This window comes from Triturus cristatus, chromosome 10 (assembly GCF_964204655.1).
Source record: "Triturus cristatus chromosome 10, aTriCri1.1, whole genome shotgun sequence".
Taxonomy (NCBI): domain Eukaryota; kingdom Metazoa; phylum Chordata; class Amphibia; order Caudata; family Salamandridae; genus Triturus; species Triturus cristatus.
In genome coordinates, this window is record NC_140593.1 from 1,194,767,986 (window position 1) to 1,194,795,830 (window position 27,845).

At 49.1% G+C, this 27,845-nt stretch overlaps 1 protein-coding gene across 2 annotated transcripts in view; it reads right to left on the reverse strand.

The window, feature by feature from the left end:
* Nucleotides 1-27,845, reverse strand: part of LOC146797023 (metabotropic glutamate receptor 6-like) — a 367,831-nt gene that overhangs the window by 173,535 nt on the left and 166,451 nt on the right. For both annotated transcript variants that reach the window (XM_085629614.1, XM_085629615.1), the window contains exons 3-6: nucleotides 16,786-17,002; nucleotides 15,940-16,075; nucleotides 14,020-14,174; nucleotides 10,178-10,318 (exon numbers count right to left, since the gene is read on the reverse strand). In XM_085629614.1, the coding sequence (XP_085485740.1) occupies nucleotides 10,178-10,318; nucleotides 14,020-14,174; nucleotides 15,940-16,075; nucleotides 16,786-17,002 (649 nt within the window). The remainder of the gene's footprint in view (nucleotides 1-10,177; nucleotides 10,319-14,019; nucleotides 14,175-15,939; nucleotides 16,076-16,785; nucleotides 17,003-27,845) is intronic.

A 27,845-nucleotide genomic window follows, 5' to 3' on the forward strand; every position in this document is an offset into this window, starting at 1 on the left:
ACGTCCTGTGATTCTGGGCAAATCACTTAATCTCCCTGTGCCTACAAAAAATGAATGTGTCCTTGTGTAATGCAACTGGTGCTCATGTAAAGCACTCCGATACCGGATACCTTCAGGTCAAGTTCACGCTATATAAAACTACGAAAAAAAAACCCATCCCTTAACACACCCCCTGTATTCCACCCATGGCTGCTTCCCGGGAGAACTTTGTGTACATTGAGTGCCAAGTTGGTCGTCGTTTGAAAATAAACTTCAGTTGTGGAGGCCTCTTTTACTCCCAGCCTTGCTTCTCGTAAGCGCTTGTAAGGTTTTTAAAACCAAGAAATAAAAGGCATTGTCATTTACAATGCAAATAGCTCAAACTCTAGCAAATGCAAGACCTATTGCATTGCAAATTCTTATTGCTTTCTTGTCATGGGTGTTTCAGAAGTGTCATCGGTAGAGCTCTCGACAATGTATGAACATCATGCAGCCACATTTTGGTGCTCGGTGCACTATTGGCCTTCCATTGCATTGCTACATTCCTCTTGGTATATATTTTTTTAGTGGTCTTGGATCTGGGCTTAAATCCTAGTCATGTACCCAAGAGCACTAAGTTCTATACACTTATGGAACACTTTGGTTATTGGTTCCAGTATTTCAGACCACAGTTGCTTGATGCATTGCCTTACCATAAGTCTGCTTGTGCCACCTGGCATCGTTGGCTAGCATTAGATGCACTTCGATATATACAGGTGATCTTGGTAGGAGAAAAGTGAGTGTGGGGCAAATAAACTATGTATATTTAAATGTGTGTGTGTGTAGGTGCCTCTGTGTGGGTGGCTCTATTTGTGTGTGGGTTCTCTATGTGAATAGCTCTGGGTAGGTGGCTCTGTGTGGGTGGCTCTGTGTGTGTGGGTGGCTTTGTGTGTGTGTGGCTCTGTGTGTGGGTGCAAATGCAATAGGTCTCGCATTTGAGAGAGATTAAGCTATTGACATTGTAAATAACAATGCCGTTTCTTTAAATGTTTTAAAAACAAAACCATAAATAAAAATAATGTCATGAGCAATGCCAATAGCTCTAATTTTAATAATGCCGAGACCATTGCATTGTAAATGCTTGTTTTTTCTTGCACTCACTGCTTCCTCCCAGAGTCTGGGAGTCTCTTAACTGTGGTATCAGAGTATGGGAAACTCTTATCTGTGGTATCAGAGTCTGGGAGTCTCTTAACTGTGGTATCAGAGTCTGGGAACCTCTTATCTGTGGTATCAGAGTCTGGGAGTCTCTTAACTGTGGTATCAGAGTCTGGGAAACTCTTATCTGTGGTATCAGAGTCTGGGAGTCTCTTAACTGTGGTATCAGAGTCTGGGAGTCTCTTAACTGTGGTATCAGAGTCTGGGAGTCTCTTAACTGTGGTATCAGAGTCTGGGAGTCTCTTAACTGTGGTATCAGAGTCTGGGAGTCTCTTAACTGTGGTATCAGAGTCTGGGAGTCTCTTAACTGTGGTATCAGAGTCTGGGAGTCTCTTAACTGTGGTATCAGAGTCTGGGAAACTCTTATCTGTGGTATCAGAGTCTGGGAGTCTCTTAACTGTGGTATCAGAGTCTGGGAGTCTCTTAACTGTGGTATCAGAGTCTGGGAGTCTCTTAACTGTGGTATCAGAGTCTGGGAGTCTCTTAACTGTGGTATCAGAGTCTGGGAGTCTCTTAACTGTGGTATCAGAGTCTGGGAGTCTCTTAACTGTGGTATCAGAGTCTGGGAGTCTCTTAACTGTGGTATCTGAGTCTGGGAGTCTCTTAACTGTGGTATCAGAGTCTGGGAGTCTCTTAACTGTGGTATCAGAGTCTGGGAGTCTCTTAACTGTGGTATCAGAGTCTGGGAGTCTCTTAACTGTGGTATCAGAGTCTGGGAGTCTCTTAACTGTGGTATCAGAGTCTGGGAAACTCTTAACTGTGGTATCAGAGTCTGGGAGTCTCTTAACTGTGGTATCAGAGTCTGGGAGTCTCTTAACTGTGGTATCAGAGTCTGGGAGTCTCTTAACTGTGGTATCAGAGTCTGGGAGTCTCTTAACTGTGGTATCAGAGTCTGGGAGTCTCTTAACTGTGGTATCAGAGTCTGGGAGTCTCTTAACTGTGGTATCAGAGTCTAGGAGCCTCTTAACTGTGGTATCAGAGTCTGGGAGTCTCTTAACTGTGGTATCAGAGTCTGGGAGTCTCTTAACTGTGGTATTAGAGTCTGGGAGTCTCTTAACTGTGGTATCAGAGTCTGGGAGTCTCTTAACTGTGGTATCAGAGTCTGGGAGTCTCTTAACTGTGGTATCAGAGTCTGGGAGTCTCTTAACTGTGGTATCAGAGTCTGGGAGTCTCTTAACTGTGGTATCAGAGTCTGGGAGTCTCTTAACTGTGGTATCAGAGTCTGGGAGTCTCTTAACTGTGGTATCAGAGTCTGGGAGTCTCTTAACTGTGGTATCAGAGTCTGGGAGTCTCTTAACTGTGGTATCAGAGTCTGGGAGTCTCTTAACTGTGGTATCAGAGTCTGGGAGTCTCTTAACTGTGGTATCAGAGTCTGGGAGTCTCTTAACTGTGGTATCAGAGTCTGGGAGTCTCTTAACTGTGGTATCAGAGTCTGGGAAACTCTTAACTGTGGTATCAGAGTCTGGGAGTCTCTTAACTGTGGTATCAGAGTCTGGGAGTCTCTTAACTGTGGTATCAGAGTCTGGGAGTCTCTTAACTGTGGTATCAGAGTCTGGGAGTCTCTTAACTGTGGTATCAGAGTCTGGGAGTCTCTTAACTGTGGTATCAGAGTCTGGGAGTCTCTTAACTGTGGTATCAGAGTCTGGGAGTCTCTTAACTGTGGTATCAGAGTCTAGGAGTCTCTTAACTGTGGTATCAGAGTCTGGGAGTCTCTTAACTGTGGTATCAGAGTCTGGGAGTCTCTTAACTGTGGTATTAGAGTCTGGGAGTCTCTTAACTGTGGTATCAGAGTCTGGGAGTCTCTTAACTGTGGTATCAGAGTCTGGGAGTCTCTTAACTGTGGTATCAGAGTCTGGGAGTCTCTTAACTGTGGTATCAGAGTCTGGGAGTCTCTTAACTGTGGTATCAGAGTCTGGGAGTCTCTTAACTGTGGTATCAGAGTCTAGGAGTCTCTTAACTGTGGTATCAGAGTCTGGGAGTCTCTTAACTGTGGTATTAGAGTCTGGGAGTCTCTTAACTGTGGTATTAGAGTCTGGGAGTCTCTTAACTGTGGTATTAGACATAATGCTATGCACAAACATGGCAGCACAAGAAAAGCAGGCAGAAACCTGGATTGCACAGCAGCTTCGGGTATCCTGAGACCTGGGCTGCTCCCAGTACTCAGTCACTGAGTACGCGCAGTCAGTCAGACACTGAGGTGCACATGTTCTAAGAGGCCTGCAGAGAAACCAGCCTCAGACAATAACACTGACACCATGGGCCTGACGCTTGGGGCTGACTTCAAAGGGTGCTACTGTCTTTAAATGGTCATGTTTTTATTCCTCGTTTTAGTTTTGTAGCGGGACTCCGAGGCATCTTTGCACCTGCATCTGACAGTATCTGGTTGTAATTGCTCGCCTGAAATGTCCGCGACTTAGCCAGGTATTACCTGTCTGAACTGCTCCCTTGCCCCAAAGTGTCAGCTGCAGTCTTGCTGAGCGATGGTCTGCAGTTTGAGGGTATTCAAAGCTTCTCTTCTCACATTATTTACAAGGGCCTCGGTGCTTCGCTGACTTGAGCCCCCCAAAATGTATATGACTCCGGGTGGTGTCCTTCTCAGTGAACGAGGTAGGTGGTCTTTGAATGGCAAAGCCAGGTGGGGCTGGAAGGTGGCAACTAGAAACCCCCAGACTCAGAGCACGAAAGAAGGGGAAAGAGTGACGATGGACAGGAAAGCAAAGGGGAAACATAGAAGAGAGAAGGGGAGAGAGTGAAGATGGACAGGAAAGCAAAGGGGAAACATAGAAGAGAGAAGGGGAGAGAGTGAAGATGGACAGGAAAGCAAAGGGGAAACATAGAAGAGAGAAGGGGAGAGAGTGAAGATGGACAGGAAAGCAAAGGGGAAACATAGAAGAGAGAAGGGGAGAGAGTGGCCTGGTCATATGAGAGAGACAGTAAAGAGGCAAGATCAGACCACCAAACACGCAGTTGTAGCACCGACAGTCCGATCGCTGTATTATGACTTTGACGGTAGACCACCATAGGACTGCTGCTACCGCAAGGGATCCGCGATCCCTGGCGGTCTTACAGCGGTCTGTGTACACAATATGCTGGGGGTGCAGCTGCTGCACCGCCTAGCATATTGAGTTTCCTCACCGCCACCTTTTTCATGGTGGTGAGTCTGCCATGAAAAGGGTGGCGGTGAGGAAACTAAGGGAACCCTACAAGGCCCTTGGTGCCTCAGTGCATGCAGGGGGGCACATGGTGTGCCCCCCAGTCTTTCTGCACCCCCAGTTCCTGCACAGTACTGGAACGCGCTGTGGCGGTCCCACAATGCTGCCTTTTTAAGGTTCTCCTATAAGTCTTTGAAAGGCAGCACCCAGGGGCCAGCTGCCGCAGGACCGTTAGCTGGATTACAACTTGTAATCAGGCAGGCGGCGGTGGAGTTTGTCGGTGTGGGAGCAGGGCGGTGGCGTGCCGCCCGCTACCACACCACCAAACTCATGATCAGGCTCTTAGCATCTTCTCGATTTCTAGTTACCTCAACTTACGCAGTTTTTCAAAGCAATGTCACATATTTGTAATTTGAAAAAAAACACCTCTACCTATGGCAGGGTTGGCTGGCAGCTGGACGTCCTGGTACGTTTGGACTACTCTGTGCCCATGCTGTGCCACCGAATTTGGCAGTACCATAACTCACCCCACAGATGGAGAACCGTGCAAGCACAATGAGGACTGTCGTGGAGTAGTTCTAGGGCTGGGCTGTAGGGTCATTTCACGCAGACATAGGGGCGTCTACCCTACAATTAATGGGAAAGGGTGGAGTCTTCTTTAGATGGTCGTCCACACGTGCCACCTCAGAATGGGCTAGAAATGGAAAAGCCCTGGAGTGACAATACATCGGTGTTCAGGCGTCGATGACATCTCAGCTCCATTTTGATGGCACCATGGGACTTTTCAAAGGCGGGCCCTGTGGCATGGTGTCGTTCCTGGAGTGGTTCGCTTGCATGCTTGCATTTGGGCTGCCTGAAGCTGCCTGAAACTGCCTGACCTTCTCTCAGAGTGAGAGTCAGGCCAGCCACTCACTAGAATGTTAAGGAACCTCCCTTTTTAGGTCTCGCCTGACCCAGCGCATGCGCTGGTCTGGCGAGACTTATTGAGAGGGCTCCAAAAAGTGCTACCAGGCCAGCCTAGAGCTACAGTGCATGTGCGCGGGCACGCGCGCCTCACTTTCGCGGCCGCACTGCCGCTTTGATGTTTGATTGCGATCACTTTCACTTTTGCGGCCGCACGGCCGCTTGGCATAACCAATAGGTCTCGCTTTTGGGACCTTATAAGTATTTAGTTATGCAACTGTTGCATGGCTAAACACTTATAAGGTCCCAAAGGCGAGACCTATTGGCTATGCCAATGCTTTTTGAACAGCTTGACAGACCGAAAATATTTATTTTGGGCTGCAAGTTGGGTGTGGAGCAGAGGCCCAACACCCTAATGGACAAGCAGCTCCTATGTTGCGGTCTCAAGGGATCCAGAAACACAATGTACCAAATGCACGGTATTATGATATAAATATGGCGTCATAGTATGGAAAATGTATTGCCTTACATAAAGAGTATGCTGTACGGTAAGAAACTGACAGAACTACCGGCCCACCAGAAAAGTAGCAATACTGACCTGTTTTAAAAAAATTATTTTTACTAAGCAGTTAGTTGAGAACCGCAGATCGTTCATGAGCAGTGCAGTATGGTCTTTGTGGGCCGCACTCAGGGGGCCCGTACAACGACAAATATCTATGTATATCCCATTCTTAGTCTCTTAGGGTGACTTCCTATGTAGTGTGGTGGGTTGAGGGTTGAGGTTGATTTTACACCTAAAATCAGCCAGAGAGTATATAAAAAACAAGTAGATAGTGAAGGGCGCTAATTTGTCCAACTTCCCTCAGTCGAAGTTTCCCATTTGTGCCCAGCGTTCCATCAGTTTAAGCTTCCCGTCTGTCCATGCTCATCAGTCTCTGGTGAAGGCACACCATGTGTGCACACTAAACAAGCTTCTTACTCTGCCTATTTGCTACCAGTACCCCAAGGCCAAAAACAAATTATTTTCCCAAATATTTGAGGACTGGCGTTAAAATAATAAATCACCCTCTCCTCAAATATTTTGGGGTGATTTCTATGCCTCTGCTGCAAGTTTCAAGGAAAGCATCCAAATGCAGGCACTTCCTAGAGGCATGGACCAATGGGCGAGCTTGGATGGCTAACCCATTGGCACAAACTGCGCTGTTTACTAACTGCAGAAGGTTGTGCCCATGAACAGCAGAACTGTTAGAGACTAAAAACAGACAGAGGACTAAGAGGTATGATGAGGAGGGGGCATGGGCATGAGCAGGGGCTGGTCCATGGCTTTGGCTGGTGATCTGGGGTTGATGTGCAGGGGTAAAGGAGTCCCATCATCATGGACTTTGGCGTAGCGGGTCCAGGGTGCGTAATGTGTAGGGAACAATGCAATGGGCAGGGCATGCAGCAGGGAGAAGCTGGGGATGGGGTATTATATTATGTTAAGTGTCCTTTGTATAGCGCATAATCACCAATGGTCTCTTAGCGCTTGTGAGAAAGTTACAAAACAACACCAGCAATTACCTATCACAATGCCTACTCGGTCAAAGCTTATCTTATCCAAAAGCCTCTGTGAACAAAAAAGTCTTTAGTTTTTACCTAAATGGAAGGAGAGTGGCTTCCTCGCGCATACTCTCTGGCAGCTTGTTCCACAACTGGGGAATCAATACTGAGAAAGCTCGTCCACCCATGGTGACTTTGTCAAACCGTGGACAGGACAACAGGCTTGCCTCGGACAATCTGAGGCAACGTCCTGGCACGTATATCCTTAGGCGGTCCTTGATATATTCTGGTGCCGTCCCATACAGGGCTTTATGTGCAATACATAGGCCCTTAAATCTAGTCCTCTGCTTGATTGAGAGCTAATGCAGTTGTTGCAGTAGTGGTGTAGCGTGTGATTGTCTTGGGAGCTTAAAAATCAATCTTGCTGCGTCGTTCATTACAACTTGATGCTTCCCTAACAGCTTGTCCGCAAGCCCAATATATAGCGCCTTGCCGTAGTCCAATTGCAACACAATCAGAGTCGTCACCACAGTTCACATAGTTGAAAATGATAAGAGGGGTACCAATTTCCGAAGTTGCCTCAAAAGGCCCACACAATTCCCTACCACTGTAGTCACCTGGCTTGTCAATGTCAGCTTACTGTCCAACTTAATGCCTAGACTCTTCACGACGAGCACAGGTATAGGTGTGGTGCCTAACTCTTGTGGCCAGAAGAGATTTGTCCACGGATTGCCTCCTGTGTTGATTGTGATGGAGCAGGTAAAACAAATTTTGTATACCTCCTCTAATTTGCATGAAATTAATTACGTAATCATTCTAAAATGTATTTAAATAACATGTTTGCAGTGGAAATTTACTAATCAACCTTTGCACCTTGATAATCACAAAGTACACCTGGGACTAAAATGCTGATTGCATGGCAGAACAATTAATTAATTAACTATGGTACGCAAACTAACCTTAGATTGTAGTGAAATAGTAAATTGCCTGATTTATGTTGCTTTGTGATTGTCTGTGCTTAAAAATCATTAAGTGGTAGGTATCATTGCTTTAATTGCTGCTACAGCTAGGAAAATACTAATATATATTGGGATTAGTATGAGTTTGAACATCAGAACTTTCATTTCTATATTTTAATTACTGTTATGTCTATGTTTGCTTAAGTTGGCATTCGGGCCTACTAGGCCACAGTACCCAAGATGGCGTTCTCTGGAGCTGATGCCACCATGTACACGTGATGACCTCTGCGCATGTCCAGATGGCTCTTAAAATCACACGGTAGCTTGAACTCCTGACATCGTGTTCCCTGCCAAGGACGAAAGTCAGGACTTGACCGCCAGCCAAGGGATGACCAAATGAGAATCAAGGAAGAGACAAAGAGAAGACTTATCCGTGGGACCCCTTTTACCTTGGGAAGAAATATGGTTACTGTTCCCCTGCCTGGGAACTGAAAAGAATATGTCAATTTGAGAACTTTGTGAAAACTCATTATGGAGAACTAGTTTACACTGGGAAAATGTCAGCAAACTACTGATAACCCCAAACTGTCCAATCAGAACATTTGGTCTGCCCTAATGTTTCTATATCTAAAATGAAGTAATGCAACCAAAGGATATACAACCCTCTCATCAATCACTAGAGGTAGTCAGAGCCGGAGGAGTTGGAAGGGTTGGTTGCCGCAGCGTTCGTTCGTTGGTCAATTCGTTGGGTTTCGGTTGTGGCTGCATATATCTTTGGGTTATTTCTTTGTGTTTCCTAAAATCTATGCTATCAGTGTGAGTGTGGAATTGGTCCATGCTGCGGATTGATGTTCGGACTTTGCTGAAATCCTGAACTTTCTGCGCTGTATCCTGTATTTTTCATGCCGGTTTGATCCTTTGGTGATGACTGGACTGTCCGTTCGAGGGAGCCTTCTTTCGAGAATGCTGATAACTCCCTGTTTGATTTGAACTTTCCTTCATCTCTAAATTGGTAAAGATTCAAAGTATTTTTCTAAAATGTTATGTCTAAAAGTAATTTCTGAATGTTCATAATTCCTTTGATAAATTTACTGATCAAATAGCGAGCTCTAGAGAATAAGTGACAATTTAGGAGTTTAATTAATGGTAAGATAAACAAAATTTGAATTAATAAGAAATGAGTTTGTGGTTCTTAAATTAATTACAGAAAATATCAAATGCTTCCTGGGCTTTAATTGTGTCTTAGCTGCTTCCAATTCACCATCAACCAGTCCAACTAGTTGGTCCATCGACCAAATAGTGGAGTGCCTTGATGTTAAAGTCGGGATTCTGAAGATGTATATGTATAATGTGTATATAACGTAAAGAAAATGAATCCTGATAGGTAATAAGGTACCCACATGTCCAGCGCTTTTCTCCTGTGTACAGATTCGAGGGAGTTTGATTGAATGACGAGTGTGTTGGTGTTATGGGCCCCACCAATGAATGAGTGTATGAATAAGCTGTTGTGGATAAGAATCTGTGACATAAGGAGAATATGTCAATCTTGTCCTCCGCGCTGCAACAATTGCTAGAACCTCGGTCTTATCCGGGTTCACTTTAAGCAAGTTAGCAGTCATCCAGTTCATTGTAAACCTAAGGATGTTCTGTACGCTAGACTGTGCTTGCATAGAGTTATCGATCCGAAGGATCAGTTGAGTGTCGTCTGCATAATGAAACACTCGGCAGTCCAGTTGTGCTAATGCCGCCACCAGTGGCTGGAGATAGATGTTAAAAAGCAGTAGGGACAGCGCAGAACCTTGAGGGACTCCACAGGACAGAGCTCCTTCACTGGACACACAGCCACCCAGCTGAACCTTTAATGTCCGATCCTTCAGGAAGAAGGAAATCCACTGACACGCCACACCAGAGATTCCCAGCTTCTGAATACGGCTCAGCAACTGAGCATGGGCCACTGTCAAGTGACACCAACTGTTTCCAGATGTAATAAAGTCCTGATGAAGCTGCCCCTCCGTGTTTATTTAAAGTTCACGAAAAAAGCACAAATATTTTTTGGGTCTCAAAAAGGGCACATTACCATTTATTGGGACTGACGGGAGCTACATTGTGTGTGTGTGTGCTCCCTGAGAAAGGGAAGAATGCTGTCACTCATAGTGGAGTTAGCCAATGGCTGAAGTGGGCTGACCCACCGTCCCATGCTGTATACTAAAGTGGGCAGAAGTAAAATATGAGTTACACAACAAGAAGGGGCAACAGAAGATGAGGTCTGGCTTATAGGTGCTAGAAATATATTGAGATATAATTTTTGTAAAATCAAAGGTTTGTGGCAAAGGCTACACCTACAAAGATTAACGATGCTGTGAGTCAATGGATTTCACAACTTTGCACACCTCTAGTTACTACAGGAAAAACACTGATTTCCTAAACAATCCTTAAATACTGCAGCCTTACCTGTACACTTCCGTACTGACCCGTCCGGTTTGGCCCCAAGCCGAGTGAGCTTACACTGGAAGTCGTCTTCCCAGAACTCTGCGAAGTAAATGTTCCTGCGGTTGTTCTCCAAGGAGCGGCTCATGAAGTACTGATCGAACCCTGGGGTGGGGAAGGAGAGGGGGGGTGAGAATCCTTCTCCTTGCATCAGACACCTTTGAGAATTCTTGGGGGGTCTCTGTGTTTGAGAATCCTTGGGGGGTCTCTGTGTTTGAGAATCCTTGGGGGGTCTCTGTGTTTGAGAATCCTTGGGGGGTCTCTGTGTTTGAGAATCTTTGGGCGGTCTCTGTGTTTGAGAATCCTTGGGGGGTCCCTGTGTTTGAGAATCCTTGGGGGGTCTCTGTGTTTGAGAATCCTTGGGGGGTCTCTGTGTTTGAAGATCCTTGGGGGGTCTCTGTGTTTGAGAATCCTTGGGCGGTCTCTGTGTGAGGGATGTGGTACCTTCTTACAGATGGAGGCTAGAGTGATGTGCTGTACTCCTACAGCGAAGGCTGGGGTTGTGGTCTACTGAGACATCTGGTGTCCTATGGGCGAGGACTGGAGTGGCTGTCTTCTCCAAGGGATGGCTTTCTGTCTCCTGAGGGATGTGGTTTCCCTCTGCAAGCCAGGCCAGGCGCAGGTGTTGACTGTGGCATACCTCTTTGCCCTGCTGCACGTCTAGGGTGGGGGTGGGAGGGTCATCTAGTAGTGACCCACTGCCCTGACCCCTGAGACCTCACTTGTTTTGTCTGGATGGTGTTGGATGTATTGGTGGTGGTGTCCAGCATGGATCTGCCCGTGGATGCCAATGGAGCCCTTTACAGTATATATGGTGCATGCGTGGTCAGGATACGCAAGGTTACTTACACAGCCCAAGGGGGACACATATTCGGGGTTGGGTTAGGAAGGACGTCTACTGAGTGGAGGGCACACTACGACCTCCCTCAGGTATGGCCTATGTCACTTCTGGAGCAGACCTGAGACCACGCGTTCAGCTGGATGTCCACTGCGCTGCTGCAGGGTGGACATCAGGGTGAGCCCCTCCGTCACCCTCACTGTGAGTGAGTCTCACGCTTGGGAGCGCAGTTTCATCTTAGGCCATGCCCAATGGCCCCATTGACTTGAATGTTGCCTCACAACGGGGAATAATCTTTTTTTCTGTTAAAATGGTTTGTCCAAAAAACCCAAATTGCGCACCAAAGGGACACATGAACCCTCAGTTCTCTGTTCTCAGGCTGTCCTCGCTCTGCCTCACCTCTGTCAGTATCCTTCACCCCCTCACCTCCTATGACCCAGGCTCTTCCCTCACCCAGACCTCATCCTCTGTCACCATCTTCACCTCTCCTGACCCAGACGATCCTTTCCTCTCTTTTCCTTCACCTCCCATGACCCAGGCTAAGTTTATTTGTATGCCCCCCTAATCTCCCATGGTCACGGCTATTCTCCCCCCATGACCCCATCACCACCCTCACCTTCCATGAGCCGGCCTAGCCTCACCCTTGTGACCTCCCTCACTTTCCTCACCTCAAATATCCAGGCTATGCTCATCCTTCACCAAGACCTCATCCTCTGCCACCACCTTCACCTTTCTTGGACCAGCCCATCCTTTCCTCTCTTCTCCCTCACCTCCCTCACTTCCTATGATCAGGGCTTCCTCGCCCTTCTTTCCTCACCTCCCATGTCCCAGGCTATCCTCACCCTTCACCCAGAACTCATCATCTGCCACCACCTTCACCTTTCTTGGTCCAGCCCATCCTTTCCTCTCTTCTCCCTCACCTCCCTCACTTCCTATGATCAGGCCACCCTCACCATTCTTTCCTCACCTCCCATGATCCAGGCTATCCTCATCCTTCACCCAGACCTCATCCTCTGCCACCACCTTCACCTTTCTTGGACCAGCCCATCCTTTCCTCTCTTCTCCCTCACCTCCCTCACTTCCTATGATCAGGGCTTCCTCACCCTTCTTTCCTCACCTCCCATGTCCCAGGCTATCCTCACCCTTCACCCAGAACTCATCATCTGCCACCACCTTCACCTTTCTTGGTCCAGCCCATCCTTTCCTCTCTTCTCCCTCACCTCCCTCACTTCCTATGATCAGGCCACCCTCACCATTCTTTCCTCACCTCCCATGATCCAGGCTATCCTCATCTTTCACCCAGACCTCATCCTCTGCCACCACCTTCACCTTTCTTGGACCAGCCCATCCTTTCCTCTCTTCTCCCTCACCTCCCTCACTTCTATGATCAGGGCTTCCTCACCCTTCTTTCCTCACCTCCCATGTCCCAGGCTATCCTCACCCTTCACCCAGACCTCATCCTCTGCCACCACCTTCACCTTTCTTGGTCCAGCCCATCCTTTCCTCTCTTCTCCCTCACCTCCCTCACTTCCTATGATCAGGCCACCCTCACCATTCTTTCCTCACCTCCCATGATCCAGGCTATCCTCATCCTTCACCCAGACCTCATCCTCTGCCACCACCTTCACCTTTCTTGGACCAGCCCATCCTTTTCTCTCTTCTCCCTCACTTCTCTCACGTCCTATGATCAGGGTTTCCTCACCCTTCTTTCCTCACCTCCCATGTCCAGGCTATCCTCATCCTTCACCCAGACCTCATCCTCTGCCACCACCTTCACCTTTCTTGGACCAGTCCACCCTTTCCTCTCTTCTCCCTCACTTCTCTCACTTCCTATGATCAGGGTTTCCTCACCCTTCTTTCCTCACCTCTCATGTCACAGGCTATCCTCACCCTTTACCCAGACCTCATCCTCTGCCACCACCTTCACCTTTCTTGGTCCAGCCCATCCTTTCCTCTCTTCTACCTCACCTCCCTCACTTCCTATGATCAGGCCACCCTCACCATTCTTTCCTCACCTCCCACGATCCAGGCTATCCTCATCCTTCACCCAGACCTCATCCTCTGCCACCACCTTCACCATTCTTGGACCAGCCCATCCTTTCCTCTCTTCTCCCTCACCTCACCCCAGAAAGCCCCCTCACCACCCTCACCTCCCATGATGCAGCCTATCCTCACCCTCCTAACTCCCTCACCTTCCTCACCTCACGTGCCTAAGCTATCCTCACTCCTTAAACTCCCTCACCACCTCACCCATCATGCCCAGGATATCCTTCCCCTTTGTCTCCACCTTCGCATCTCCTGACTCAAAACATCCTTTTCTCTCTTCTCCCTCATCTCCCAGGTTATCCTCACCCTTCACCTCCCTCACCTCTCATGATCCAGGTTATCCTTGCCCCTCACCCAGTCCTCATCACCCTCATCCACACTCACCCCCTCTCACATCCTTAGAGCCAAACTATTCACCCTCACACCCAGGCTCAGCATCCCTCGCCTCCCAGAGTCAGACAATCCTCAGCCTTCACCAAGGCTCCAACCTCTCTCATGACTCTCACCGCCCATGACCCAGCTGCCTTCACCCCTCACCACCTTCACCTTCCTAACCAAGGCTCTCCAAAGCCTATCAAATAACCTCAAAAGGATACCCTCACCACCACACACCTCCCTCCCCTCCCATGACCCAGGCTACCCTCACAAATCACCACCCGGGCTATCCTCACCTACCCACCCTTCACTTTCTATGACCAAGGCTACCCTCACCCATCAACTTCTGTCCCCACCTTCACCTTTCAAAACCCAAGTTATTCTAACCCATCACCCCCACCTTCATCCCTCACCACCCCTCACTTTCCATGACACAGGCTACCTTCACCGATCACCACCCCTCATTTCTAGGCTACTCTCACCCCCTCACCACCCCTCACTTCCCATGACCCAGGCAGGCTACTTTCACCCCTCACACCCGACTCACCATCGATGGACGCCCGCTTGGGCAGGATAGTGACCGACCCCTCTGCCACCTCCTCCAGCCTCAGGATGGGCGAGATCTTGGAGCCCCAGCTGTCCGAGCCCACCCAAAGAAAGTGCCCCGTCATATTGGCTCTCTGGGCCGCTTCCAGGACACGCCTTCACAAAGACAAAAAAAAGGGAAAAGGTTTGGATCAGAGTCTGTGAGCAACAGGAACTCCTAGTCAGGCCTTGCCCTGAACAGTTCTTAGAGATGCCAAGAATAGAATGGGCATTGGGTCTGAACTCCCAGTTTCATGTTCAGTATATCAAATTGTGCATCTCTTTGTAAATTAAAGCTCTGTATTTCTTTTCATGGATAATCAAAAGAATCGCTCCCTACTCGCTCCCTGGGGATAGTATGGAAGGGGACAGCATGGAAAGGGCACCAGAATCCTCGAGGCACTTTCTGGTGGCTCTCTGTGGCAGTGGGTGTGCTGTCTCAGGGCCTGTCACAATCTTTGGGATACTTTCTAGTGCAATGTGCACTCCGTGCCAAGGGACTCCTCTCCGAGGGGGGGGGGGGGGTCCCACAATCTAAGGGACACATCTTAGTGGATTGACCGCTCTGTGGCAAGGGGGGGGGGTCTAATCTCAGGGGGTACCACAATCCAAGGGCACTTCCTAGTGGAATGTCTACTCTGTGGCAAGGGGTGGTCTGATCTCAGGTGGTACCACAATCCAAGGACACTTCCTAGTGGAATGTCTACTCTGTGGCAAGGGGTGGTCTGATCTCAGGTGGTACCACAATCCAAGGACACTTCCTAGTGGAATGTTTACTCTGTGGTCAGTCGTATTTTCTCTCAGGCAGGAAGGAGGTGGTCAGAATCCATGGGGCACTTCCTGATGGAATGTTCACTCTGTGGAGTTCAGGTACTAGGGGGCACCCAAACTGCTGGTATTTTCTGCCTTTTGAGCAGGTGGAAAGTGTAGAGGGCAGGATCTTGGGTGGGAACGCAGAGATTCAGGGCAGGATCCGATCTGTCTGGAGGTAGCACTGCCCGCAGGGTGAAGTGAGGCCCGATGCCTCTGAGGTCAGGATTATTGTATTCAGATTTTACAGACCCAAAATATCCATCCCGGAGGCACCTGTAATTGTGTTTGGGGGATTCCACCTGGAGTTAATGCTCCCTCACCCACAATCATAGCCTTAAAATGCATGTCTTTCAAGGTGGGCATTACACTACAGATAGACTTGTGATTTGTCCATGAGATCATATATTGGGGAAGGAGTTTTAATGTTATCTAACCATTTTCCAACATTATTTCACATTGGGGCCTTCAATTGTCAAATCATATTTTACTTGAAGCTTGACAATATTGACTTTTAACTGATTTATTTCAGACATTATTTGTTCGTGTTAGAAAGAACATTTATTCTATTTCCAATCTTCATGGTGTACAGTTCCTATAAACAAGCACACAGCTCTATCTATTTGTAAGCTCGGGATCTATTTTCTCCAAACCTTCTTTCCTCCTTTTCCCTTTGATCTTCCACCTATCTCCCTGCACCTCCTCAGGAACTACATCCAGCGGGGAACTGGGTGTGAGACGTCTCTTCCACGCTATCCCTCTGGTGAAAATAAAATCCTGATACAAATAGTGGACCTGAATGAGTAAGTGTGGTAAAGAAATAGCAAAAGTGGCCAGAGATTGTGAGGAATAAGTGTGGCTAGTGGGAGTGAGTGTAAACGAAGAGGGGTGGACACCTAGAGGACAATTGGGAACAATTGGGGCGTCAAAGGGCTAGATGTGGACTAGGATATCGCGGTGTGGATTGGGAGGGAAATCTTGGATACGAGTAGGTCCATCCATTTAGAACCCTGGCTGAAACATCTTCGAAGAACTTGACCCCGTGCACCCTTAACCTCTTGTCGCCACCTACTTGATATCATCTTCATTGGCGAATATGATGATCCCTCGAGCATTGGATGTCTCCAGCAGCCGCTTGATCACCTTATCAAATTCACCAGGCCGAGGCTCACGAGGGATCTTGATGGACTGAGCGATGCAGACGCCCCCTGTGCAAAAGATGCAGTCCAGTCAGCTGAATAGAGACATTGCTTTTGAAAATTGATTCTTTCGCCCCACCCTTAAGCTAGTTGGAATCACAACCCCCGCGTCCAACTGCAGTGTGTTTGCAACGCTAAATGAGGGTGCAAGGAAACATCAAATAAGTGAGTACAGAAAAGAAAAGCCTATGGACAGAACACCTCAATTTAGGTGTTTTCTGTATTGTGATTTAAGGAATATCACATGGCAGTGCATGAAACATCATTTACAATATGTGAAGTGGCATGTTTGAGAGTTACAAAGGCATGCTGAGAAACTTCAACATTCACAGACTACTTTGAGAAGACGTGTGGGTAAATGTAATAACTGGTTGCATGGATTGGAAAGATGAGGGGGTGGTCTGCTGAGATGGGTGCACAGAATGCAATCATGGGGGGTATATGGACTTACATGAAGAGGTATTTCTATAGCTAACATGGGTGTATAAATTACCATGATGGGCTCATGGAATGCTATGATTGGTGATGTGGCTTGCAAAAAAGGGTATAAGGATCACAATTAGGTGTGTTTGAACTGCAGCGACAGGAGTATGGATTGCAATGGTGGAAGTATGGATTGGAATGATGGATCACGGATCGCCGGCACAGATCTGGATGAGGTGGGTATACAGCACAGACCTGGCGGCAGAGGGAGAGGATGTGGCCTGCTGGTCTCTTACCCGACTCACGAGAGATCTGCACGAAGGCCTCCACCCCACTCTCACCATAGTTGCCCTCAGAGGCGAGCGTGGACACATAGTTCCATCCCAGCGCCTTCACAATGTCCACCATGGCTTGGGCCTGGTAGGAGTCGGGTGGCACCACGCGGGAGAAGAAGTCATAGCGGTTGTTGTCACTTAACTCAGGTGCTGTGGAGGCGTAGCTAATCTGAGGTATCTGTGGAAGAGCAGAGACAGAGCAAGAGACCACAAACGTAAGGGAGAATGAAATTGAAAGTTACTCCAATGTGCCTCACAGAGATCCAGAGATTTACTAATCAGGAGAGCTTAGCAGTTCACAGAGCAACACACGCTAAATTAGGAGGGAATGCAGGAGATCACAGAAGAGCACATGCTAAACCAACAGAGAATGCAAGGAGATCAAAGCAGATATTACTACTCTATCAGAAGGAAAGCATAGATTGGCCAAAGCTAACTTGGAACTGGGAGGTGATTGGCTCAGGGTCAATTTTAAGATAGGATCAAGGCAGCTCATGCAGCCCTAAAAGCAGTCCTCTAGCTTGCAGCCATCTCGGATATGCCAAAACACCTAACTCACTAGTCTTGTCCCATTGAGGTTTTAATTTTTAAATCTAGGGTCCTGTAGAAATCTAAGTTAGAAACATTCATATTGTGATCTGGTAGATCTTCTCCTGGCAGCCAGAAAAGAATCATCCAGAAGGCCTAAATGGCCAAATAGTAACCGCTCAGGAAGCAGATGTTCGAGGATGTAGCACCGCTCCTCCTTGCTAAGACACCAGATCCTCACTGCCTGGAAGGAGAAGGAGGCTTCTGCTGCCAATGGATTGGGGTGGGGGGACATACCTGACAGGCCCACAGAGGTCCCTGAGCACCCTACAGCATTCAAGGGAATGTTCCAACTTGGAGATGACTTAGGATATCAGAGGGATCAGAGCAGCAGAGTGAGAGGAGGTAACGTGTACATACATAGACCAATAAACCTTTCAAGTTCAGTAGGATGACAATCCCAAGTGAGCGGGAGGAACTGTCCATGTAAGATGCAGACTCTGCATTTCTGTTTCTGCTGGCTTGCAAAAAACGTCCGACCTGACACTAGCCACCACGTGAGGTCATCTGCCGACCAGTCCTGAGTAGGATGCATCGGCTTGCTCAAACTTTAGCTGAGCCTCAAAGTAGAACTGTAAACACACACAGCCCATGGGTAGGAGCAAGGATCCAGGAGGTGAGGACCAGACAACAATTGTGCCTACTCTGAGTTACCGTCAACTGTTTCTACATACATTATATTCCACCAAGACCATTACTATCTTCCCACCCCTGCAAGGGCAGAAAAGCTTTGAGAGGCAAAGGGTATTGGTTTAAATGCATTAGATTGATAAGAACTGCAGCCACACTGTACCAAAGGAGTACACTTTATGAGTACTAATGGTCTCTCGCCACTTGTCCTCAAAAGACTTAATTTTGTTGGTAGTTTGAGGATTCCTCTCAGTAGACAACAGGGCAAAAGCAGTGCAATAGACTGGCCTCCGTGGGCTACTAAAAGACATCATTCAAAACCTTAGTGGATGAAGCAACCTGGAGAGACCAGGGATCCCCAAGTTACATTTGGCCCATAAAGGGTTTCAGTTTGCACACTGGGCAGGCTGTGAGCCACCTCTATGTACCCCATCATGAACAGAGCTCTCTGAAACTTGAAGCCATTTTGGAAGGTATTGGGCCTATTGAGTAACTGGCCGGTACCACTGGTGTCCGAGAGCTTTGTGAAGTACTGCACTGTTCAGTGGGTGCCAAGGGTACTTATTTTTATTTAGGCTTTCCAAGGGTTAGTGTGGTAGTGCAGTGCTTCCCAAGGATAAGTGTGGCAGAGCAATGCTCTGAAAGGATTGGAGTGGTTGAACTGTGATTTCCAAGAGCTAGCGTGGTCAAGCAGTGCTCTCCAAGGATCAGCCGGGTCCAGCAGTGCTTTCCAAGGGTCAGCATAGCTGAGCAGTGCTTTCCAAGTATTGCATGGTAGAGCAGTGCTTTCCAAGGGTTAGCTTGGACGAGCAGTGCTTTCCAAGGGTTAGCTTGGGCGAGCAGTGCTTTCCTAGGGTCAGCATGGCTGAACAGTGCATTCCAAGTATTGCATGGTCGAGCAGTGTTTTCCAAGGGTTAGCATGGTCGAGCAGTGCTTTCCTAGGGTTAGCATGGTCGAGCAGTGCTTTCCAAGGGTTGGCATGGCTGAGCAGTGCTTTCCAAGTATTGCATGGTCGAGCAGTGCTTTCCAAGGGTTAGCTTGGACGAGCAGTGCTTTCCAGGGATTGCATGGTCGAGCAGTGCTTTCCAAGGGTTAGCTTGGACGAGCAGTGCTTTCCTAGGGTTAGCATGGTCGAGCAGTCCTTTCCAAGGGTCAGCATGGCTGAGCAGTGCTTTCCAAGGGTCAGCATGGCTGAGCAGTGCTTTCCAGGGATTGCATGGTCGAGCAGTGCTTTCCAAGGGTTAGCTTGGGCGAGCGGTGCTTTCCTAGGGTTAGCATGGTCGAGCAGTCCTTTCCAAGGGTCAGCATGGCGGAGCAGTGCTTTCCAAGGGTTATCTTGAACGAGCAGTGCTTTCCTAGGGTTAGCATGGTCGATCAGTGCTTTCCAAGGGTCAGCATGGCTGAGCAGTGCTTTCCAGGGATTGGCATGGTCAAGCAGTGCTTTACAGGGTTTAGCATGGCCGAGCAGTGCATTCCAAGGGTCAGCATGGCTGAGCAGTGCTTTCCAAGTACTGCATGGTCGAGCAGTGCTTTCCAAGGGTTAGCATGGTCGAGCAGTGCTTTCCAAGGGTTGGCATGGTCAAGCAGTGCTTTCCAAGTGTTGACATGGTCAAGCAGTGCTTTCCAAAGGTTAGCATGATCACGCAGTGCTTTCCAAGGGATGGCATGGTGAAGCAGTGCTTTACAGGGTTTAGCATGGTCAAGCAGTGCTTTCCAAGGGTCATTGGGGTCAAGCAGTGCTTTCCAAGGATTGGCATGGTAAAGCAGTGCTTTCCAAGGGTTAGCATGATCAAGCAGTGCTTTCCAAGGGATGGCATGGTGAAGCAGTGCTTTACAGGGTTTAGCATGGTCAAGCAGTGCTTTCCAAGGGTCATTGTGGCTGAGCAGTGCTTTCTAAGGGTTAGCATTGTCGAGCAGTGCTTTGCAAGGTGTAGCATGGTCAAGCAGTGCTTTCCAAGGGTCATTGTGGTCAACCAGTGCTTTCCAAGGGTTAGGATGGTTGGGCAGTGCTTTCCAAGGGATGGCATGGTCAAGCAGTGCTTTCCAAGGGTTACGTTGGTCGAGTAGTGCTTTCCAAGGATCAGCCGGGTCCAGCAGTGCTTTCCAAGGGTCAGCATGGCTGAGCAGTGCTTTCCAAGTATTGCATGGTCGAGCAGTGCTTTCCAAGGGTTAGCTTGGGTGAGCTGGTGCTTTCCTAGGGTTAGCATGGTCGAGCAGTGCTTTCCAAGGGTTGACATGGTCAAGCAGTGCTTTCCAAGGGTTGACATGGTCAAGCAGTGCTTTCCAAGGGTTGACATGGTAAAGCAGTGCTTTCCAAGGGTTGACATGGTCAAGCAGTGCTTTCCAAGGGTTAGCATGATCAAGCAGTGCTTTCCAAGGGTTGACATGGTCAAGCAGTGCTTTCCAAGGGTTAGCATGATCAAGCAGTGCTTTCCAAGGGTTGGCATGATCAAGCAGTGCTTTCCAAGGGATGGCATGGTCAAGCAGTGCTTTAAAGGGTTTAGCATGGTCAAGCAGTGCTTTCCCTTTCCAAGGGTCATTGTGGTCAAGCAGTGCTTTCCAAGGGTTAGGATGGTCGGGCAGTGCTTTCCAAGGGATGGCATGGTCAAGCAGTGCTTTCCAAGGGTTGGCATGATCAAGCAGTGATTTCCAAGGGATGGCATGGTCAAGCAGTGCTTTACAGGGTTTAGAATGGTCAAGCAGTGCTTTACAGGGTTTATCATGGTCAAGCAGTGCTTTCCAAGGGTCATTGTGGCTGAGCAGTGCTTTCTAAGGGTTAGCATTGTCGAGCAGTGCTTTGCAAGGTTTAGCATGGTCAAGCAGTGCTTTCCAAGGGTCATTGTGGTCAAGCAGTGCTTTCCAAGGGTTAGGATGGTTGGGCAGTGCTTTTCAAGAGATGGCATGGTCAAGCAGTGCTTTCCAAGGGTTAGGTTGGTCGAGCAGTGCCTTCCAAGGATCAGCCGGGTCCAGCAGTGCTTTCCAAGGGTCAGCATGGCTGAGCAGTGCTTTCCAAGTACTGCATGGTCGAGCAGTGCTTTCCACGGGTTAGCTTGGGCGAGCGGTGCTTTTCTAGGGTTAGCATGGCCGAGCAGTCCTTTCCAAGGGTCAGCATGGCTGAGCAGTGCTTTCCAAGTATTGCATGGTCGAGCAGTGCTTTCCTAGGGTTAACTTGGGCGAGCTGGTGCTTTCCTAGGGTTAGCATGGTCGAGCAGTGCTTTCCAAGGGTTGGCATGGTCAAGCAGTGCTTTCCAAGTGTTGACATGGTCAAGCAGTGCTTTCCAAAGGTTAGCATGATCAAGCAGTGCTTTCCAAGGGATGGCATGGTGAAGCAGTGCTTTACAGGGTTTAGCATGGTCAAGCAGTGCTTTCCAAGGGTCATTGTGGCTGAGCAGTGCTTTCTAAGGGTTAGCATTGTCGAGCAGTGCTTTGTAAGGTTTAACATGGTCAAGCAGTGCTTTCCAAGGGTCATTGTGGTCAAGCAGTGCTTTCCAAGGGTTAGGATGGTCGGGCAGTGCTTTCCAAGGGATGGCATGGTCAAGCAGTGCTTTCCAACGGTATATATAGCTAAGCAGTGCTTTCCAAGGTTATACCTGGCCAAGCAGGGCTTTCCAAGTGCATACATGGCGGAGCAGTGCTTTCCTAGTGTATACATGGTTGAGAAGTGCAAGAGTGTACATGGTCGAGCAGTGTTTTCCAAGTGTATACATGGTCGAGCAGTGCTTTCCAAGTGTATACATGGCGGAGCAGTGCTTTCCTAGTGTATACATGATTGAGAAGTGCAAGGGTATACATGGTCGAGCAGTGCTTTCCAAGTGTATTCATGGCGGAGCAGTGCTTTCCTAGTGTATACATGATTGAGAAGTGCAAGGGTATACATGGTCGAGCAGTGCTTTCAAATGGTATTCATGGTTGAGCAGAGCTGTCCAAGGGTTAGCATGGTTGAAGTGTATACATTTGTCAAGCAGTGCTTTCCAGGGGTATACATGGTCAAGCAGTGCTTTCCAAATGTATACATGGTGGAGCAGTGCTTTCCAAGGGTTAGCATGGTCGAGCAGTGCTTTCCAAGGGTTAGGCTGGTCAAGCAGTGCTTTCCAAGGGTATACATGGTCATGCACTGCTTTCCAGGGGTTATCATGGTCGAGTAGTGCAAGAGTATACATGGTTGAGCAGAGCTGTCCAAGGGTTAGCATGGTTGAAGTGTATACATTTGTCAAGCAGTGCTTTCCAGGGGTATACATGGTCAAGCAGTGCTTTCCAAATGTATACATGGTGGAGCAGTGCTTTCCAAGGGTTAGCATGGTCGAGCAGTGCTTTCCAAGGGTTAGGCTGGTCAAGCAGTGCTTTCCAAGGGTATACATGGTCATGCACTGCTTTCCAGGGGTTAGCATGGTCGAGTAGTGCAAGAGTATACATGGTCGAGCAGTGCTTTCCAAGGGTAAGCATGGTCAAGCAGTGCTTTCCAAGGGTATACATGGTCAAGCAGTGCTTTCCAAGGGTTAGCATGGTCGAGCAGTGCTTTCCAAGGGTCAGCATGGTCAAGCAGTGCTTTCCAAGGGTATACATGGTTGAGCAGTGCTTTACAAGGGTTAGCATGGTTGACCAGTGCTTTCCAAGTGTATACATGGTCAACCAGTGCTTTCCAAGGATTGGCATGGTTGAGCAATGCTTTCCTGGGGTTGGCATGGTCGAGCAGTACAAGGTATGCATGGTTGAGCAGTGCTTTCCAATGGTATGCATGGTTGAGCAGTTCTTTCCAAGGATTAGCATGGTTGAACAGTGCTTTCCAAGTGTATACATGGTCTAGCAGTGGTTTCAAATGGTTGGCATGGTCGAGCAATGCTTTCCTGGGGTTGGCATGGTCGAGCAGTGAAAGGGTATACATGGTCGAGCAGAGCTTTCCAATGGTATGCATGGTCAAGCAGCACTTTCCAATGGTATGCATGGTTGAGCAGTGCTTTTCAAGGGTTAGCATGGTCAAGCAGTGCTTTGCAAGGGTTAGCATGGTAGAGCAGTGCTTTCCAAGGTTTAGCATGGTCGAGCAGTGTTTTCCAAGGGTATACATGGTCGAGCAGTGCTTTCCAAGAGTATACATGGTCGAGCAGTGCAAGGGTTAGCATTGTCAAGCAGTGCATTCCAATGGTATGCATGGTCGAGTAGTGCTTTCCAAGGATTAGCATGGTCAAGCAGTGCTTTCCTAGAGTATTATGTTCGAGCAGTGCTTTCCAACGGTATACATGGTCGAGCAGTGCTTTCCGAGGGTATACATGGGTCAAGCTGTGCTTTCCAAGTGTATACATGGTCGAGCAGTGCTTTCCAAGGGTTGGCATAGTCGAGCAGTGCTTTCCAAGGGTTGGCATGGTCGAGCAGTGCAAGGGTTGACATGGTCGAGCAGTGCAAGGGTTGCAATGGTCAAGCAGTGCAAGGGTTGGCATGGTCGAGCAGTGCAAGGGTTGGCATGGTCGAGCAGTGCTTTCCAGAGGTTGGCATGGTCGAGCAGTGCAAGGGTTGGCACGGTCGAGCAGTGCAAGGGTTGGCATGGTCCAGCAGTGCAAGGGTTGGCATGGTCGAGCAGTGCTTTCTAGGGGTTTGCATGGTTGAGCAGTGCAAGGGTTGGCATGGTCGAGCAGTGCAAGGGTTGGCATGGTCGAGCAGTGCAAGGGTTGGCATGGTCGGGCAGTGCTTTCCAGGGGTTGGCATGATCGAGCAGTGCAAGGGTTTGCACGGTCAAGCAGTGCAAGGGTTGGCCTGGTCGAGCAGTGCAAGGGTTGGCATGGTCGAGCAGTGCTTTCCAGAGGTTGGCATGATCGAGCAGTGCAAGGGTTTGCACGGTCAAGCAGTGCAAGGGTTGGCATGGTCGAGCAGTGCTTTCCAGGGGTTGGCATGGTCGAGCAGTGCAAGGGTTGGCACGGTCGAGCAGTGTAAGGGTTGGCATGGTCAAGTAGTGCAAGGGTTGGCATGGTCGAGCAGTGCTTTCCAGTGGTTTGCATGGTCAAGCAGTGCAAGGGTTGGCATGGTCGAGCAGTGCAAGGGTTGGCATGGTTGAGCAGTGCTTTCCAGGGGTTGGCATGGTCAAGCAGTGCAAGGGTTGACACGGTCGAGCAGTGGAAGGGTTGGCACGGTCGAGCAGTGCAAGGGTTGGCATGGTCGAGCAGTGCAAGGGTTGGCATGGTCGAGCAGTGCAAGGGTTGGCATGGTCGAGCAGTGCTTTCCAGGGGTTGGCATGAGAGAGCAGTGCAAGGGTTTGCACAGTCAAGCAGTGCAAGGGTTGGCATGGTCGAGCAGTGCAAGAGTTGGCATGGTCGAGCAGTGCTTTCCAGGGGTTGGCATGGTCGAGCAGTGCAATGGTTGGCACGGTCGAGCAGTGCAAGGGTTGTCATGGTCGAGCAGTGCAAGGGTTGGCATGGTCGAGCACTGCAAGGGTTGGCATGGTCTAGCAGTGCAAGGGTTGGCATGGTCGAGCAGTGCAAGGGTTGGCATGGTCGAGCAGTGCTTTCCAGGGGTTGGCATGGTCAAGCAGTGCAAGGGTTGGCACGGTCAAGCAGTGCAAGGGTTGGCATGGTCAAACAGTGCAAGGGATGGCATGGTCGAGTAGTGCTTTCCAGGGGTTTGCATGGTCTAGCAGTGCAAGGGTTGGCATGGTCGAGCAGTGCAATGGTTGGCACGGTCGAGCAGTGCAAGGGTTGGCATGGTCGAGCAGTGCAATGGTTGGCACGGTCGGCAGTGCAAGGGTTGGCATGGTCGAGCAGTGCAAGGGTTGGCATGGTCGAGCAGTGCAACGGTTGGCATGGTCTAGCAGTGCAAGGGTTGGCATGGTCGAGCAGTGCAAGGGTTGGCTTGGTCGAGCAGTGCTTTCCAGGGGTTGGCATGGACGAGCAGTGCAATGGTTGGCATGGTCGAGCAGTGCAAGGGTTGGCATGGTCAAGCAGTGCAAGAGTTGGCATGGTCGAGCAGTGCTTTCCAGGGGTTGGCATGGTCGAGCAGTGCAATGGTTGGCACGGTCGACCAGTGCAAGGGTTGGCATGGTCGAGCAGTGCAAGGGTTGGCATGGTCGAGCAGTGCAAGGGTTGGCATGGTCTAGCAGTGCAAGAGTTGGCATGGTCGAGCAGTGCAAGGGTTGGCATGGTCGAGCAGTGCTTTCCAGGGGTTGGCATGGTCAAGCAGTGCAAGGGTTGGCACGGTCAAGCAGTGCAAGGGTTGGCATGGTCAAACAGTGCAAGGGTTGGCATGGTCGAGTAGTGCTTTCCAGGGGTTTGCATGGTCTAGCAGTGCAAGGGTTGGCATGGTCGAGCAGTGCAATGGTTGGCACGGTCGAGCAGTGCAAGGGTTGGCATGGTCGAGCAGTGCAATGGTTGGCACGGTCGAGCAGTGCAAGGGTTGGCATGGTCGAGCAGTGCAAGGGTTGGCATGGTCGAGCAGTGCCAGGGTTGGCATGGTCTAGCAGTGCAAGGGTTGGCACGGTCGAGCAGTGCAAGGGTTGGCATGGTCGAGCAGTGCTTTCTAAGAGTTAGCGTGGTTGAGCAGTCAAAGCTTACTTTAGGAGATGATAAGGATTTGTATATCAGTTACTCATGGGCGTAGCAGGGGTACCATGGGCCCACGTGCAAGCAAGGAGAATGAGCCCCCATCCAGTGGTTTGAAAGTAAAATAGAGCCATAATATAGGTGCACTGGACACCTCAAGCCTGTAGGCCCAGGTACCACTGCACCTGCTGCAGTATTAATAGCTATAACCCTGGTATGAGTAAAAGATAATGTAATAATCGTCAATAAAGTTCACTGTTCAGTAAAAATAGATTTTTTCCCAATAATGGGTCCTGTTGTTGAAAAAAGCAGCCACAGGTTTATGTTTACTTGTTGGTGCCCATTTACTACTTTTACCTATCTAGAAAGATTCACAGTAGTACAACTGCAAAGCTGAGCTCAAAGAAGTCTCCTATAACCTCTGTATGGACTACTCCAGAGTGAGAAAACAATCCCGACGGGGGGAATAGGATTCCCTTTGTAAACAGACATTGTTTTATTCAGCAACAAAAAAACAATTCCCCATGAAGAACGCCAATTTTGGACTGGCTTTTCAGGCAGCCTGGCAGTGCCAGGTGGGCCAGCTTAAAGGACAGGGAGTTGGCAGTTTTTTTTTCGAGACTATTTCCGGACTGAGAAAAAGCCCCAAAAACTGGCTCTTTCATGCTGGCCCAGCTGGCTGTGCCAGGCTGTTGGAAAGGCCAGTTCAACACTGGAGAAAGCGCTTGCCGTACGTCCTCACCAAATCTGAGGATGCGCCAGTCAGCTTGACATCTGGAAGGGGTGCTAGCCCAGTCCTCTGCTGGCTTCTGCTGCCCTTCATCCTAATTTCCTCTCTGCCTGGGGCTGAAGCAAGATACTTCAGTGGCCCGAGCCTCCACCCTAACCTGCAATGCAGGTGCCAGTTTGGCACCTGGATACTCTAGTCCAGTGGTCTTCAAACTTTTTAATGCTTCGCCCCTCCAGTGGGAAAAAAACACATTGTCCCCCTTCAGAATTTGCACAAATATTCTATTAAATTGGCAATGTTTAAATATGTCTAGACTTATTTCAACATTGCAGTTACGTATTGTTACTGTGCGAATACTTGATTGTCAGACATACTATTCTGGTCAGGCTGGCCTTACTGACATGTAAAAGTATCCACATTGTGACTATTAGAAATGGGGGGGCTTTGAAGGATATCTGGAGTCCCTTCCCTTCTGACACCTTCTCCCAACCAGGATATAAATGACAAAATATGTTAGTGATGGCCCATCACAGAGCGGCTTACAGCTGCTCATAATCTGCCCCCCCCCCCCTTCCCCCCAAGAACAAAGCAATGTTATCAGCGTAATGCTTCTTTTGGCCAGAGCCTGCCCCTCCCCTGGGATCACTTGAGGCCCCCACCCCCCAGTTTGAAGACCTGTGCTCAGTGGTTAATTTCTAAAAGCATATGTGCCGGGGCCTCTTGTCAGGAGGCAGCTTCAACCAGCCCATTTTTCCTGTTAACGCTGCCTACCACAGAGCCAACAAACCCTACAAGTGGGGTGGGGGATGTGGCATAATGGCCAGAGATACCGACCTCAGAGCTGGGGAACCAGGTTTGAGCCTCAGCGTCGACTCAACTTCCTGTGATTCTGGGCGAATCACTTAATCTCTGTGTGCCTCCCAAAAATGAATTGGTCCTGAACTGGTGCTCAAGCACCCTTGTTGATGATTAAGTGCTGGAGCTGAACACCGGAAACCACCTGCTCAAATTAAGCACTGCCTGCTCTAGTCTGTTAATGTTGAATCACTTGGAGTTGGTGACCACTCAAAGAGGGGAAGAGAACCAAAGAAAACATGTTCAGAGAGACCTGAGCTTGGGATGGGCTCGCACCAACAAGGGGCTTCCTAGGAGTACCAATTTCAAGGGGCCAGCATCTCCTTAACTACTCACTGCAGTTGAAATGTTCAGCATGGGCACTGACTAGTCACGTGGCAACTGTGATGCAGTAGTCAACCAGTCCCTGCGTGACTAGTGCAGCTGCAGACCTCTGGGATTCATGAGCCAGTTCTATTCCTTCAGTGGTCCTACACGATGGTCAGAGTCGGCTGGTGTTTCTGCTTGTTATCCATTTCAAGGTATCGCCTCTTCTTTCCGGGACAGCCGCGGAGGTTATCTGGTCCCACACTCAGGAGGGAGCTGTAACTTTCACTTCCTGGTCCTGCTGCTGGAGAGTATCGTAAACACAACAAGATGATGGACGGAGTGCTGAAACTTTTCAAATACTCACCCCCAGTCGCCCGAGATACACCTT